General features: G+C 43.2%; 1 protein-coding gene across 1 annotated transcript in view; it reads right to left on the bottom strand.

The window, feature by feature from the left end:
* Positions 1 to 3,069: 3,069 nt before the first annotated feature.
* Positions 3,070 to 17,535, bottom strand: part of TPO (thyroid peroxidase) — a 161,246-nt gene continuing 146,780 nt past the window's right edge. Inside the window, exons 12-13 of the mRNA XM_073673487.1 lie at positions 10,398 to 10,497; positions 3,070 to 3,238 (exon numbers count right to left, since the gene is read on the bottom strand). Coding sequence (XP_073529588.1) covers positions 3,091 to 3,238; positions 10,398 to 10,497 — 248 coding nt within the window. The 3' untranslated portion in view covers positions 3,070 to 3,090. The remainder of the gene's footprint in view (positions 3,239 to 10,397; positions 10,498 to 17,535) is intronic.

The raw sequence follows: 17,535 nt of genomic DNA on the forward strand, positions 1-17,535 counted from the left end.
ATTGGGTTCAGGCCTGAATTCTTCTTACAGAGCCAATTCTTAGTTGCCCTGGTTGTGTGTTTCGGGTCATTGACATACTGGAAGACCCAGCCATGACCCATCTTCAATGCTCTTACTGAGGGAAGGAGGTTATTGGCCAAAATCTTGCGATACATGACCCATCTATCCTCCACCAAAGTATGATGTTTCCCCCACCATGCTTCATGGTTGGAACTGTGTTCTTGGGGTTGTACTCATCCTTCTTCTTCCTCCAAACATGGCGAGTGGAGTTGATACCAAAAAGTTCTATTTTGGCTTCATCTGACCACACGACCTTCTCCCATGCCTCCTCTGGATCATCCAGATGGTCAGTGGCGAACTTCAAACATGCCTGGACATGTGCTGGCGTGAGCAGGGGGACCTTGTGTGCCCTATAGGATTTTAATCCATGACGGCGCAGTTTGTTACTAACGGTAATGTTTGAAACTGTGGTCCCAGCTCTCTTCAGGTCATTGACCAGGTCCTCCCATGTACTTCTGGGCTGAATCCTGACCTTTCTCAGAATCATCCTTACCCAACGAGGTGAGATCTTTGCATGGAACCCCAGACCGAGGAAGATTGACAGTCGTCTTGTGCTTCTTCCATTTTCTACTAATTGTGCCAACAGTTGTTGCCTTCTCACCAAGCTCCTTGTCTGTTGTCCTGTAGCCTGTCCCAGCCTTGTGCAGGTCTACACTTTTGTTCCTGTTGTGCTTAGACAGCTCTTTGGTCTTGGCCATGGTGGAGAGGTTGGAGCGTGATTGATTGAGTGTGTGGACAGGGGACTTTTATAGAGGTAACGAGTTCAAACAGTTGCAATTAATACAGGTAATGAGTGTAGACTAGGAGGGCTTCTTAAAGAAAAATGAACAAATACTTATTTATTGCAATAAAATGCTAATTAATTATGTAAAAATCATGCAATGTGATTTTCTTGATTTTTTTTAGATTCTGTCTCTCACAGTTGAAGTGTACCTACGATAAAAATTACACACATCTCCATTCTCTGTATGTGGTAAAAGTTGCAAAATTGGCAGTGTATCAAATACTTACACCATCCAATGTTTTTTTAGTTGCAAGCCATCTGTTTAAAGATTACCATTTTAAACTGCAGAGGGAGCAGTGCCAGATTCATATATCATATATATATAAATGTGGCGCCCCTGAGGGTTCGACCGCCACAGGGATGCTGCACCTCTTCAATGGGGTGTGGTGTCCCTCCTTTGAGGTAAGATCGGTGCAATGGTCAGGACCCCACCTCCACATCCAACACCACACTTCTCCCACCAGAGGGGGCTAGTAGGCACTAGTGTGCTGCCCCTACTGGAAAATGGGAGACTGGGGAACCAAAAGATAGGGGGAACCATTTAGTGGGTGAGGGTGGAGGACGCACATTTAGTTACACTTAATATTTCATATTTAATAAACAGCCATCTTGGGCTCATGGTTCTTTGATTGTGATCTCCATCCCTGAACGTGGCTTCTGGGTGAACCTGCAGTGGATGGAGACAAGGCCCTCGTACTCTGGCCTTGGGTCAAGAGGCAGGTTGGAGTTAACGTATGTCCCAACCCGGTCAAGGACCATACCCAAGAAGGCCTGGAGCTTAGGAGTGTAGCTCCACCGCAAAAGGATACCAGGGGGATGCAGACGGAGCGGTATACGCCACCTGTCCTCGCTATTATGGCCTAGTCAGAGGGATTCCGGCTGCAAGAGGGGTACCGGCCCCCGACACCTGACTTTGCTACTCTATGTCCTAGTCAGGGAAGCAAGGCAGGCCCAGAGGATCCCACCGGGTAACGGAAGGAGCGGAGCTGCCACCCGTACCCTTTTTCTGAGCTTAGTCCAGAGGGAGACCCGGCCTATCTACACACACAGACAGGAAAGGACTCAGTCTGAAGTCTAGGAACACTCTGGTGCGGGGTCCTGATTGAGCACTTGAATTACTCGGAGGTTGTCGGACCCCCGTCCCTGGTGACCGCAGAACTCCATGAGGAGCAGGGAGAAGCCTTGCAGCTGTACTCTCCACCGTGAGTAAAAACCCTGGAAGTCAACCCCTATGGCCTCCGCACTCTTTATTTCTGCACCGCACGGCGCAGCACCAGACCTCCTATACTACAACTCCCTCCATCCTCGTCTCTGCCCTGAGGCCCTGCTCTGCCTGTGGGGAGTAGTATCAATGATGGCTGCCACAACATCACGCCTCAGAGGACTGCAGCAGCGCTGGTGGCCCTCACCAGGTACCACAGGTGGCGTAGTCGTTAGCAACCACTCAACCCTGAAAGCCCATTACACCTTTTTTTAATATGACGGCCCTGGGCACGGACCGGGTCCAGGCCACGGCTGCAACCCCACAAAACATCTGACCCGGCTCCGAGTAAATCCCTTCATCTTCCCAGGGTAGGGCTGTGAGCGTCACACATATACATATATATATATATATATATATATATATATATATATATATACATATATAAACACACACACACCTTCTGAGTTGAAGGGAATCTGTCGGCAGATTTTTGCTATGTCATTGAGAGCTGCATGATGCAGGGATTGAGTCCCTGATACCAGTGATGTGCCATTTACTGGACTGCGTTTTGTTGTTTCAATACAATCAGAATTTTATCAGCAGGATATTATCACTACAGGTGTCTTGTGCCTCTTAGTCCAACCACATCGCCACCACTGATTAGCAGTTTTCTGACAATATATTCAGCGTACACAGAAAGCTGTGTTGGGGGCAGGGTTACAGAGGACTCAACATTCAGAGGTCTGCTAGATCTGCCGAAGAGAAAACTGTTGCACTGTAAACTAATTGATATATCTCTGGAATCAGAATCTCTGCCTCTACCTCATGCTGTTGACATATTAGATAGCAAAAACCTGCGGACACATTCACACAAGTCTTCAAATGGGAAATTATTCAGTTTTCTTGATAATCTTCTTCTGTAGTTTCATTAAAAGTTACTAGCTCTATTATAAGCAAAAACATGCAAATTGCTTTTCTTCCCCATATAGTATTGAAAGACAATGAAAAATAAAGTCCAGTCTGATCTACTGATACATTTTATTTATACTGAACTATTTCCTTTATTTGGCTCTAAAGTCATTGATGGCAACGACATTGTGTGACACTTGGAGCAATCTATTAATATTGATATTTTTTTCAGATCTTCTCCTTGATGGGAGTCAGCAGATGTCGTGAAAGAGAATTTCCTGCTATGGAAAATACAGAATAGTTAAAGGTGGTTTTGAAAAAAATATATAAATATCTATTTAAAAACATGTAGCTTCCCTTTATTTTCCCCAAAGATTTGATAAATTTTGTTTCTCGTTCTTCAGAGGCCCTTTGGAAATTCAATGCATCAATCTAGTTGATCTTTATAAATATCTGCACCAATTTTGAGACATCTGCTCATGTCAATTATGTTCAATGTGTCCATAGGAGTTTATTAACTTGCCACAGGCTAAAAGAGAGGCCTTTTGGCTTTGGTTGAGCTGGTTTCTGTTGGTATACCTTTTTATTTTTTACTGTATAGAAAAGATTAGTCCATGCTAACTTTTTATGCAGAAGCATAAGCAAAAAAAAACCTTAATGTTGTGGAGCATATTTTTTTTTAGCATTAGAACCTTTGGGGGACATGTGCTTATTCAGTGCCATTTGTTAGACAATACAGTATAAACAGAGAATTCAGCAAACAAATGGCAGGCAGCTGCTGTCATCATTTTGGTGAACTGTAGAGGGTTAGCAAAAGGTCATAGAAAACCCATAATACTGACTTCACAGTTGACCTTCTTCATCACTCCCACTGCTTCCCACAGTCTGGTCCTCAGGGCCTCTTCTTTCCACACTTGCATACCGGTGTCTTTACTCTAGATCAGGACTTTCATCCGTGACCAGGCCTCAGATGTCATAGAGCATTGTAACAAAGTGATATAATGACGCTTCCCAACCTTTGAGACCTTGTTGCAGCCTGAAACCCTGCTCTAAAGTGAACACACTGATGTGCGTATTCAGAAAGAAGAGGATGTGAGGTCAGAACGAACGAGTAGTGGGCATTGGAGTCAGGAGGGGTTCTGGGACAGGTGAGCTGTCAGAGGAGTATTATTATTTTTTTATTTTTCACATTCTACATTTAATAAGCTGTGGAGAGTCCCCAGAGCATGAAAGGGTACATTCATTTCACGAAGAATAACTTTTCTGAAAAAAACAAATTTCACCCTGCACGATTTGGTGTAATCGAATCTCGCAAGATCCATTCATCTCTACTTAAAGTTTAACTTAACTTTCAATGAAACTTTCGACATGTTATAGAGACATGTCAAAAGTTTTTAAAGTTGGGGGACCAGGCACTGAGACGTCCACCGATTACTGAAAAAAAGGAGGAAAAGCTCTCAACCAAGCACTGGTCTGCACTGAGTTAGAAGATGGCTGTCACTGATGGGTAAGGTGTGACAGGCAGTCATTCTGGATCCAGCTGTAGAAGGTCGCTGCGCTTGGCTTTGCTTTGCAGACACCTTCTTGATCCTTCCCTCTCTAGGACCCAGCGGTTAGCTCTCCTTTCTGCTGCTAATTAACACACCATTGCTGGACCTTTAAATAACACCCAGTTTCTCCAGAGGATTGCTGGTGATAGAAGCATTTTCCTCTGTTCAGGCCTGGAGTTCTAGCAGTCGGCTAGTTTCTTCTTGGAGTTCCTTTGTGAACGTTGTCGTGATTGCTCTGGTGTCTTCTCAGAGCTAAGTGTATTCCCTTGTCTGTTTACCTTGTTTGTCTTTAGTTGCAGTGGGGCTGACTAGTGCTCACCCTTTCCCCTCCCTAACTAGGGCCTAGCTCTAGGGTCAGTGGGGATAAGATATCCTGCTCGGCAATAGGTGAGGAACCTATTTAGCGATGATAGGGGAGCCAGGGTGTTGTAAGATCTACCTAGGGGTCTCTACTCCCCCTTTCCCTATTTTCTGGGCTTCCCCCCTTTTCCCCTCGTCGTGTGCTGGGTCTTTCCCATATCTAGCATGACAACGGCTTACTAGAGAGTCAATGACCCCAATTGAACATTTGCGATTTATTGAAGTACAGTTTCTTTTTTGCCTTGGAGTATTGATTTTGCACATGCCCAGTGATGCACACATTTCACAAATTTCACACAAAATAAAAAATAGCTCTATATTTATGTCTTTAACCATTTTTCCAACTTTTTAGTGCAAATGGTCAAAAAGCCTTTAAAATCTCACACGTTTGTCTTAAATGAGCCAAAATAAAAGTCTGCCAGAAACCTTACTCACTGGCGTGAGAGGAGCAAAAACAAATGTGACATTTGGCATTTCATGAATCAAAACTTTCATGAATGAGTTTTGTGAATCGAAACTCAAACTTCTGGATAAGCAAAGTTTTCAGTCTTGGAGGAGATGAGAACTGGGCTGTGCCATTCTGCACCTTTATTTTGGCACTCAGTCAGGGTCTTAATACTGCTAAAAACTTCTGACATCTCTTTCACACGTCAAAACTTTTCTGGGAGTGCAGACAAACTTTACATAACCCTTTTGTGCTATGGATTTCTCAATACAAGCCATTCTCTAATCATAGCAGAAAATACTGTAGATAACATAGAATAGCAGCTGATGGAGTCTTGCTGGGCAATCAGGGAGTTTAATAAATGCTTGGGTGGAAAAGATGAATCAATTGATGTAAGACCTATACTCTATTCTGTGTTTCTATCTGTGAAGAATGATATGGAAGCAATTTTCTTTTTTGTTTCTGGCATCCTGAACTTGCACAGCAGGTTCCGGAGCGGATGTGAAATAGTCATGGAACAAGGCTGTAGAACTAGTTGGATATTTCTATACAGTCAATGAAATTATTCCAATCTCCAAGTGAAGTTTACAGCCTATCATTCTAGGGATCTGTCATTTGTATGAGTCATGCATCAATAGTGTCATTGAGAGATGAGCGGATCTGACAGTATTTGAATTTGCCAAATTGTGCGGATTTTACAGCGAAATTTGATTTCAGCTAATTTATTCTTTGCAAATTGCATGTGCCCTATTATGCTCTGGGGTCTCGAAAGACCCCCAGGGCATAATAACCTTAGATTTAAAAAAAACAACAACTAATACTCAACTCACTGCTCACCTCCATTGCTCATTGTCCCTCATGCACTCCTCAGCATCTCTTCTTACCTCCACCGTGGGCTGAAACACCGGGCATCTTCCGGAATGTCATGAAGGACATTTCAGGACTAGCTTCGGGCAAAAGTCCTGGTCTAGAGTGCGCATTGTAAGGTCTCTGCGCACGTCATGATGTCTTTCATCCTGGGTCTAGAGTGCCCTTCTAAGGTTGTGATGCACGTCAGGATGTCACGACCATAGGATGTGTACTCTGGGTAGGGACGTAATATTAGGACTTTGCAGATCTGGCCTTTCTTTTCTCATTCAGCATGGAAAAAAAATCGCAGCATGCTGTGGGTGGATCCGCAAATCAGCTCATGCGCACCCATTCAAGTCTATGAGTGAGTGAAAAACATCGGACTGCACTTGGACATCATCCGAGCGCAGTCCAATTTACACAAACACAGACAATGGAGAAAATGGAGAAATTAAATTCTCCATCTTCTCCTCTCCTGTGATACAATTCTTTCAACTGAGAGAATTGGATCACAGTAAAATGAAACTCGGCTCAAACTCTAATCAGAGTGTCATTACCATAATCTATCCGATCCTCTTGAAGACCGAATCTTCATTGGTGTGAGCGAGCCCTTATTCTTATTTTTTGTCTTTTTTATCCTTTTGTTGGCCCTCTACAGTTATGCAAAATGGCAGCCAGCCGGCCTCCATTCTGCTAAATTTTGGGCAAGTTAAAAAAAAACTCCACAATGGAGAATAAAGATTTTTGTAAAATTCAATTCCACTTAAATTAATTTGCCAAACTCCTTTGTATTACATATTTGACTTATTTCTGATATGGTAAAATGGCAGAGACATTTTGCAGTATTAAAATGTGAAAAAGAGGAGAATTGACGTGTGTCAGGTCTTTCTCTATCTTTTATGTCATGTTGTTTTGTTCTTGGATTGTTGTGGTAGTCGGGGGCCACTGGCAAGGTGTTACTTTGTCTAGAAGGATAATGAATCACGTAGGTCATTAAAAGTTGGGGGAGGCGCTTTGCCACAAATTTTACTCCAGTTAGGTATGCCACATCTCGTCATGAAATAGATAAATGAGCGTTGCCACACCCCGCCTTGGCCCATTTTTGTGGACTGGGCGAAACCGCTGTAAAAACGTCAAAATCACACAATTTTTGTTCAAAAAAATTTTCAAATCAAAAATACTTTGATGACCCCCTTTGTCTTTAAAGAGAGGAGTTAAAAAAATCTGTGGGTTTCTGTATAAAAATGGAGAACCTACAAGTATATATACCACAAGGGACATCATAGATCAATATGACAGAAGCTGAGAATAAAGCAGGAGGGCATGGTGTGATCAATTTCTAACATTGGGCAAGTCAACACAGGGGAGAAATACAGACGATTTTACTTGCGGATTTGTAATATCCGCACTGGATTACAGTAGTAGATCATTGGATGAAGCCCCACAGATCTCGTCTACATGATGTGATTTTTTTCAACACAGAAATTGCCATGATTTGGATTTTCAAGCTGCACCATGTAAATTTGTCTTGCTGAATTTCAGGGTTGATTGAGAAAAAGATGAAATCCATAACACAAATTTACCATCATATAAAGCAGAAAAACTTGGCACTCTTTGAAAATAAGTTCCTTTTATTTGATTTCATATAGCGTTAAACGTTTTCGGTCCTGATACAGACCTTCATCAGAACTGAGTGTTCTCCTCAAGCGACGTCGGTCGCACACACAAGCGCGGTTTTCTTGGAGTTCCATACGTAAACCATTCAGTTCTGATGAAGATCTGTATCAGGACCAAAAACATTTAACGCTATATGAATGCAAATAAAAGCAACTTATTTTCGAAGAGTGCCAAGTTTTTCTGCTCTATATAATATATGGGTTGGATACCCTCCTTGTGCACCTGAATCAGTTACTGCAAGAGTGCCATATATTATAATTTTCTACAAATTTACCATCAAATATGCAGCACTGGTAAATTTATGTTGCTGATTTTCTCTACAGTTTATGGGTGAGATTTTAGAAAATGTCCATAGTGCTGGAATTTTAATATGCAGCTCATTTTATTAAAAAAATGAAAAAGAAATTGCTTTGTATTTGAACCTTGTTAACTTTCCCTTAATGTAGCAGGACTGAAACTTGTGGTGAATTTGTATGAAAATCTGTAGCAAAATCCTTCATCCATACTCCAGACTCAATAGCAAAAGTGTAAGGGTGTGACAGATACTATCGTGTTCCCGCCCCTGAGGGCTTCAATGGCACAGTGTCATGCGTTTTTACTGCGTTTTATGGTGAGAAATTAAAAATGTATAGAATGTAATATGTAACTAATGTACACTGCTCAAAAAATTAAAAGGAACACTGAAATAACACATCCTAGATCTGAATGAATGAAATGTTCTCATTGAATACTTTGTTCTGTACAAAGTTGAATGTGCTGACAACAGAATCACACGAAAATCATCAATGGAAATCAAATTTATTAAGCAATGGAGGCCTGGATTTGGAGTCACCCCCAAAATTAAAGTGGAAAAACACACTACAGGCTGATCCAACTTTGATGTAATATCGTTAAAACAAGTCAAAATGAGGCTCAGTATTGTGTGTGGCCTCCACGTGCCTGTATGACCTCCCTACAATGCCTGGGCATGCTCCTGATGAGGTTGCGGATAGTCTCCTGTGGGATCTCCTCCCAGACATGGACTAAAGCATCCGCCAACTCCTGGACAGTCTGTGGTGCAACATGACGTTTGTGGATGGAGCGAGACATGATGTCTCAGATGTGCTCAATCGGATTCAGGTCTGGGGAACGGGCGGGCCAGTCCATAGCTTCAATGCCTTCATCTTGCAGGAACTGCTGACGCACTCCAGCCACATGACGTCTGGCATTGTCCTGAATTAGGAGGAACCCAGGGCCAACCGCACCAGCATATGGTCTCACAAGGGGTCTGAGGATCTCATCTCGGTACCTAATGGCAGTCAGGCTACCTCTGGCGAGCACATGGAGGGCTCCCCAAAGCCACCCCACACCATTACTGACCCACTGCCAAACCGGTCATGCTGAAGGATGTTGCAGGCAGCAAATCGCTCTCCATGGCGTCTCCAGACTCTCTCACGTCTGTCACATGTGCTCAGAGTGAACCTGCTTTCATCTGTGAACAGCACAGGGCTCCAGTGGTGACTTTGCCAATCCTGGTGTTCTGTGGCAAATGCCAAGCGTCGTGCATGTTGTTGGGCTGTGAGCACAACCCCTATCTGTGGATGTCGGGCCCTCATACCACCCTCATGGAGTCGGTTTCTAACTGTTTGTGCAGACACATTAACATTTGTGGCCTGCTGGAGGTCATTTTGCAGGGCTCTGGCAGTGCTCTTCCTGTTCCTCCTTGCACAAAGGCGGAGGTAGCGATCCTGCTGCTGGGTTGTTGCCCTCCTACGGCCCCCTCCATGTCTCCTGGTGTACTGGCCTGTCTCCTGGTAGCACCTCCAGCCTCTGGACACTACGCTGACAGACACAGCAAACCTTCTTGCCACAGCTTGCATTGATGTGCCATCCTGGATGAGCTGCACTTCCTGAGCAACTTCTGTGGGTTGTAGAGTCCGTCTCACGCTACCACAAGTGTGAAAGCACAACCAACATTCAAAAGTGACCAAAACATCAGCCAGAAAGCATTGGTACTGAGATGTGGTTTATGGTCCCCACCTGCAGAACCACTCCTTTATTGAGGGTGTCTTGATAATTGCCAATAATTTCCATCTATTGTCTATTCCATTTGCACAACAGCATGTGAAATTGATTGTCAATCAGTGTTGCTTCCTAAGTGGACAGTTTGATTTCACAGAAGTTTGAGTTATATTCTGTTGTTTAAGTGTTCCCTTTATTTTTTTGAGCAGTGTAATATAAATCCTCAAGATGAATCCAGAAAATAATTAGAAATGACGACTGAACAGAGGCTTTCCTTTGTATAAGGAACGATGTAAAAAATAGCAAAAAATATAATAAAAAAAAATGCAAATAGAATAAAAACAGGCTGTAATAATAATATCCAGGGAGGCAGAAATGACAGATGGAGCTGAACATACACAGATAAAGATGCACACATACACGATGTAAAGGCTCACAAACATTCGCAAGGGCATTCAGATACCGAGAGGCTGGTGACATGACGAAGAGTCTGATTATCCAAATGATTGACAATAGACAAATATACAATAAGTAGAGAACACAATAAATTTTCCTTACCTTCTGCAAACCAGAAACCAGCACATCACGGCCCAGGAAAGGAATAAAAGAGCAACCAAAATGATGGATGCTATGGATGCTCGCGGAAGTTTTCCAGAATCTGAAGATATTAAAGTTGCATAAAGATATTGGTTTAATAGGATGTTCAATAGAGAAAAAAAATTTGAAGACTCAAAAAATTAATTCTGGAAACCATTTAGCATTTGCCTAATGAAACCCACAAATTATTGCTGCTTTTATAACGACATATAAATATTTTATTTAACAGCCTTCGCTTTTAATCACGAGAAACATTTACAAAAAGAACATTTTATGATGGCCCTAATGTGTTACAATCCCAACAAAATTGCGGCTGTAAAACATTGCATCTAACAAAATAGGATGTGTTGTGTTCTTTTTCCCAATAACAAAGTAATGATGGAAATCTTTTGTGACATTTCTGTAGTCACCGCTGCAGCACAATTATTCTAATAATCACCTATTTGCAAAGTGAAAAGAACATTTAGTCCATGACCCGAGAGATTAAAAACTAATCTTGGTTTAAGGGATATATTTAGGAGTCAAAGAATATTAACCATCTAACAATGAAAACAGACCAGCCATTATCAGTCAGGAAAGGAAATGAGAACTTTTCAAAGAAGCTTCTTTTGGACTTCGTAGTATGATCTGTACATCATTTTTCATGTATGTGCTGTGTACGTTGGAAAAAAGTGCAAGGGCACAAATATATTCTTTGCTAAGCTGCAAACCTAACCTTGCTCAGCTTTTCTTGATTACCCACAAAGAAATAGTGAATTTCTTAGTCTCCTTAGTATTTCCATCCACTATGATACCCCTTTCATGGTCCCCATACAGAATGATGTCTTCCCACTAGTAATGGACGAACCAGTGACTGTTCGGGTTTGCCTAGAGCCGAATGCCGAACAGTTTATTAAAAGTTCGGGTTCAGGTCCAGAACAGTACCAGAACCCAAAACCCAAACACGGACCCCATTCATGTGAATGGGGGAGCCGAATATACCTGGTTTCCTGCGCTGTCACTTGCGTGACAGAGCAGGAAACACAGGCTCTGATCAGCGGTAATAGAATTACCGAGGTCAGAGCGCTGTGAGATCATGCTGACAGGTGTCAGCATGATCCCACAGCTGTGACAGTGACCAGCGGTAAAAAGCTTACTACCACCATCAGCTGGCGCCTACTGCCATTGGAAACAGCGAGCACAGGCGCCGCTGAATAGGAGCAGTAGTCTCCCATCCGCCGTCACCTGTGCTGTGCTGAAAGTAATTTTTTTTTTTAATTAATAAAAAAATATTCAAATGAAAATAAAACACATTATACTCACCCACACCTAGCCCTCGAAGCCCATTATCACCTGCTATAAAAGTAAAATAATAAACTAACCTCATCTTTACCTTTCCGCAGTCCAAATAGCGAGGGTCCCACGAAGATCCCATGAACTGAACAGGCACATTGTAAAATGTGACTGCTCTGTTAAGCAGCCGGCAATACACTGACGCTCAGTGTATTGCTGGCAAATGAGGTCAGCGCTTGCGCGGTGAGCATTTTCCCACTCTTGCCAATGAGTTCCGTGTTCGGGGTCCGTGCTCGAACAGTAGGTGTTCAGTACAGACCCCAAACTTTTGTGTTCGTGTTCGCCCATCACCAACCCAGTATGATGACATGAGAAGGCATGTTCTCCATACAGAATGGTGTCTTCTCATTATGATACCCAACAATGCCCTCTCAACACAGTTTTATGCCATCCATAAGCTGCCCACACATAAAATATGATGCCTAATATTGCCCCCCACAAACTGTATGATGCCTCCCTACACAGTATGATGGCTCAAAATCCCCACACACAAGCAGTATGATGCCCCACAGTGCTGTCACACAGTATAACACCCCACAGGGCTTTCACATTATAATAGCCCCACAGAGGTTGTCACATATAATGGTCCAACAGTGCCCTTTATACAATACAATGCTTCCACAATGTCCCATAGCACAGTATTGTGCCTCCACAGTTCCTTCTCACACAGTATGATCCCACCACAGTGCCCTCTTTCAAAGTATGATGCTCCCACAATGCCCTTCCTCAGACAGTATGATTCCATACAGTGCCCACCCTCACAGTATGATATTCCCACATTACCCCCTACACATTATGATGCCCCCCACAGTACCCCCAACACAGTAGGATTCTTCCACAGAGCACCTCATACATTATAACCCACAGTGCCCCTCTTACATTATAATCTCTACACAGTACTACCAACCCAGAATGGGCTAAAAATATCTAGCCATATAATTCATATAAGTCAAATCTTTGCACTACTCTCAACGAAACATACTACAAATTACTAACCAGATGGTACCTCACCCCTCAAAGAATGCATAAAATTTCTTCATCTCACTCTGCCCTTTGCTGGAGAGAATGTGGCTCTAATGGACACTTGAAACATCTCTTATGGGATTGTAAAAATGCCAAAAGTCTTTGGGGGAAAGTGGAATCTTTAACTCATGATATCGTTGGTATTCATCTTACACTAACTCCACAACTAGCATTACTCTCTTTGGGCGTAGATAATCTTTTAACAGACCATCAGCAGTGGTGTACTGCCAATGGCGGCAGGCCACGCGACTGCTATGGGACCCATGAGCCAAGGGGGCCCCCGCCGCCCCTCCTGCATCGGGCCACTGCTGCGCTGTATCTCCTGCATCTGCCCCCTTCTCTGGCCAGTTAGCACCGCACCCCCCGCTCCGTGTCATGTGACACTCCCTCTCCCATCATTCCTAGTCTGCATTTGATGCAGGTCGCCGCATGTCTGGGCGGTGGAGTACGCGGTGCGGGGAGACTACCTCTTGAAGCTCATCAAGAGAATGCCAAGAGTGTGCAAAACAGTCATCAAAGCAAAAGGTGGCTACTTTGAAGAACCAAGAATATAAGACATATTTTCAGTTGTTTCACACTTTTTTTTTAAAGTATATAATTCCACATGTGTTAATTCATAGTTTTGATGCCTTCAGTGTGAATGTACGATTTTCAAAGTCATGAAAATACAGAAAAATCTTTAAATGAGAAGGTGTGTCCAAACTTTTGGTCTGTACTGTATATATATATATATATATATATATATATATATATATACATATATATATATATATATATATGTATATACATATATATATTTAGATAGATAGATAGATAGATATAGGGGGGACCTGTATATATCTCTCTCTTTTTTCTCTCTGTTTCTTTCTCTTCCTCTCTTTCTTTCCCTCTCTTTCTCTCTCTCTCTTTCTCTCTCTCTGTCTCCCTCTCTCTTTCGCTCTCTTTCTCTCCCTCTCTCTTTCTCTATCTCTCTTTTCTTCTTCTTTCTCCCCCTCTCTCTTTCTCTCCTTTTCTCTCTCTTTCTCTATCTTTCTTTCTCTCCCTCTCTTTTCTTCTTCTTTCTCTCCCTCTCTCTTTTTCTCTCTCTCTTTCTCTGTCTCCCTCTCTCTTTCGCTCTCTCTTTTTTTCTCTCTCTCTCTCTTTCTCTCTCTCTTTCTCTCTCTCTGTCGCCCTCTCTCTTTCGCTCTCTCTTTCTCTCCCTCTCTCTTTCTCTCTCTCTCTTTTTCTCTCTCTCTCTTTCTCCCTTTCTTTCTCTCCCTCTCTTTTCTTCCTCTTTCTCTCCCTCTCTCTTTCTCTCTCTTTTTCTCTCTCTCTCTTTCTCTCTCTTTCTTTCTCTGCCTCTCTTTTCTTCCTCTTTCTCTCCCTCTCTCTTTCTCTCCCTCTCTCTTTCTCTCCCTCTCTCTTTCTCTCTTTTTCTCTCTCTCTTTCTCTCTCTCTCTCTTTTCTTCCTCTGTCTCTCCCTCTCTCTCTTTTTCTCTCCCTCTCTCTCTTTTTCTCTCTCTCTCTTTCTCTCTCTCTTTCTCTCTCTTTCTTTCTCTCCCTCTCTTTCTTTCTTTCTCTTTCTCTCCCTCCCTTTCTCTCTCTCTGTCTCCCTCTCTCTTTTGCTATCTCTCTTTCTCTCTTTTTCTCTCTCTCTTTCTCTCTCTCTTTCTTTCTCTCCCTCTCTTTTCTTCCTCTTTCTCTACCTCTCTCTTTCTCTCTCTTTTTCTCTCCCTCTCTCTTTCTCTCTTTTTCTCTCTCTCTCTTTCTCTCACTTTCTTTCTCTCCCTCTCTTTTCTTCTTCTTTCTCTCCCTCTCTCTTTCTCTCTCTTTTTCTCTCTCTCTCTGGCACAAGAATGGGCATTATTGAAAGGGTTAAGTGACTTTGGGCCACTGATTTCACACTGCAGACACACGGATCAGGGAGCCCCACATCACATTCAGGTCACTCCATTCTGGCCCAAACAGGTTATGGGCATCAGAACTGGCATCAAAGCGGGCCGACAATCGATTTTGATGGTTTGAATATGTAACTGTTGTTTTTCAGGAGTTAAATGACTTTAGGCCACTGATCTCACAACTACATTACATACATAGCAGTGGTGTACCGCCAATGGTGGTGACTGCCATTGGGCTTGTGAGCTGGGGGTGCCCAGGGTCAGCGCCTGCTTTGGGCCCCCGCCGCCCCTCCTATGCTGATACAGTTGAAAGCAATGATGGAGGAGGCAGCGTCATGTGATACTCCCTTTCCCATCATTCCTCCTCTGTGTCTGACGCAGTTGACGCGCCCCCTGGGCCGTGGGAGTACTCGGCAGCCGGGCCTTGTGGCTGTTTGCGGGGGATATCACGGTGGCTGGCCCGGTCCGTGACCCAGGGCGGTCAGTGAAATGGGGGATAATTATATTTATAGGGGTTTCAGAATAATTTGTGACGCCACCTGTGGATTCTGGTAAGAGGTTACCAGCGCTGCGACAGTCCACTGAGGCTGATGTTAGGGGCAGCTATGATGGGACGGCTCCCCACAGGTGGAGCAGGCCTCAGGGCAGTGTAGAGAAGGGATGGTGGGTGCAGTGCCGCGCAGGAAATAACAGGCTGAGGCTGTTTGTGAAGTCATCCGAGTCTTTACTCACTTTAGATGAACTTTCAGCCGCAAAGCTTCTCTCTGCTACACACGGCGTACTGCGGCCACTGGGAAGGGGGTCCAGCACTTCCCAGATAGATCAGGAGCACCTGTCGAGACCCCTCTGGTGTGTGTTCCTCTCCTTGGTAAGTTCTCCCACTAAGTCTTCTCCTGACTGTGTGTGGTTCGAATGTGGTGTAAGGCCGGGTCCCACTGGATAAACGCAGTGTGAGAGATACAGGTGGCGACTCCGCTCCGTCCGTATCCCCCTGGGAACCACTAAGCCTCCGGGCTTTTCTGACTGAGACGTGAAGTAACAAAGTCAGATATCGGGGGCCGGTCACCCCTCTTGCAGCAGGAATCCCTCTGACTAGGCCAGAATAAAGAATACAGGTGGTGACTCCGCTCCGTCCGTATCCCCCTGGGATCCTTTTGCCTGTGGAGCCTATCTCCTCTGCTCCCCTCCAAGGCCTTCTTAGGTCAGGACCTTGACCGGGTAGAGACAGTGGTTAACTCTGACCCGCTCCTCGTCTCAAGGCCAGAGTACGAACCTTCCGCCAGCTACAGCCTCTTGCTGGACCCTGACAGAAGACCCTCAATCAAAGACCTTGAACTAAAGATGGCCGTAGATTAAATATGAATCAATAAGTGTTTCCTAAAAGTGTGTCCTCCACCCTCACCCACTACATGGTTCCCCCTATCTTTGGTTCCCCCATCTCCTCTATCCCGGGACGGGGCAGCACCCTGGTGCATTTAGGCCCCCTGCAGGACAGGAGTGGTGTAGTGTTGAGTGGTAAAGTGGGGTCCCGAGAAATGCTCCATCCTTACCTGGAAGAGGAGATACAACACCTCTTAATGAGGTGCAGTACCCCTGTGGCGACTGAACCCTCAGGGGCGCCACACAGTGGTGTGATGACGCGCCACGCTGTGTCAGACAGTGGAGCTGGCAGCTACTGAGGTGATGAGAGAGACGCGCTGCAGAGACTGAAGCAGCGGGGAACGAGGAGCGGTAAGTGGCCATTATCCTTGCATGCATCTTTGGGTATGTTTACTCAACTTTTAGCCTACACTACTCCATATGAAGTGGCTATTTATATATTTTTTTGAGCTGGAATTACTATCATCATTATATACTTGGTTTATAACCTATACTGTTTCATTTTGTGGACATACTTTCCACTTGGATTATATTATATATTTATATTTACAGAATGACCACTTTATGATTGTATATTTTGGTATTTTGGTGCTTTGCACATTGCACTTTTTGGCATTTCATACTATTATCATGATTTATTGCATTGAATTGATTATATTGGTATTCATCATGTATTTTCAATAATCTAATAACTACTTATATTGCACTTTGCACTTTATTTACATATATGTTTTTATGTATTACACTTTTTGTCTATATGCCATGTAGTATTGGTATTTATTTATTGCATGCTGGCCTATTCTATGTTATCATGAACACACCCAGATCTCTTCCTTTTATATTTCGTGTTTTTATCATGTCTTGTTTTTATTTCTCCTGTGTGTTATCTAGTTAAAATTTAATAAACTCATTCTCGTATTAATAATTTGTCTAGTCTTTGAATACATTTTTTTGTTTTTTCTGTTCGCTTGGGTATTCATTGGCATTTATTATATTTCTATACGTTTGCCATTTCTTTTCTGTATAGGTATTCCAATTAGAACTTTGGTTATGGGGCCCAATGATTCCTATGTACGCCCCTAACCATCAGTATATCGTCTGTCATATACTTATTACAACCAACTATCTGATAGCTACCTTTTTGAAGCACAAAGATTCTCCTAAAATAAAAGATATTATTGAAATAATTGCGGCCCATAACATTTATGAACATAACTACGCTCTTAAAACCAATAATTTTACAAAATACAAAAAAAATTGGTCTCTCTGGAATAGAAAATTTGTGACAACTTTGATCTAATTGTTTAGCGGTACCACCTCTCAGGCAGTAGATAAGCTTATAGGTATCATATAATCATCATAATTTAGTTGTATTTGTTTAGTATAATATTTACAAGTCAATTGTTTGACCATTAAGTAGTTGACTGCCTTTTTACCTTTTCTCCTTTACCTCTTTGTCTGTTTTCCTGTTCCTTGCCCCTTTCCGC

This window comes from Phyllobates terribilis, unplaced genomic scaffold, assembly GCF_046119375.1.
Source record: "Phyllobates terribilis strain yellow unplaced genomic scaffold, ASM4611937v1 Scaffold_3__8_contigs__length_932513732, whole genome shotgun sequence".
Taxonomy (NCBI): Eukaryota; Metazoa; Chordata; class Amphibia; order Anura; family Dendrobatidae; genus Phyllobates; species Phyllobates terribilis.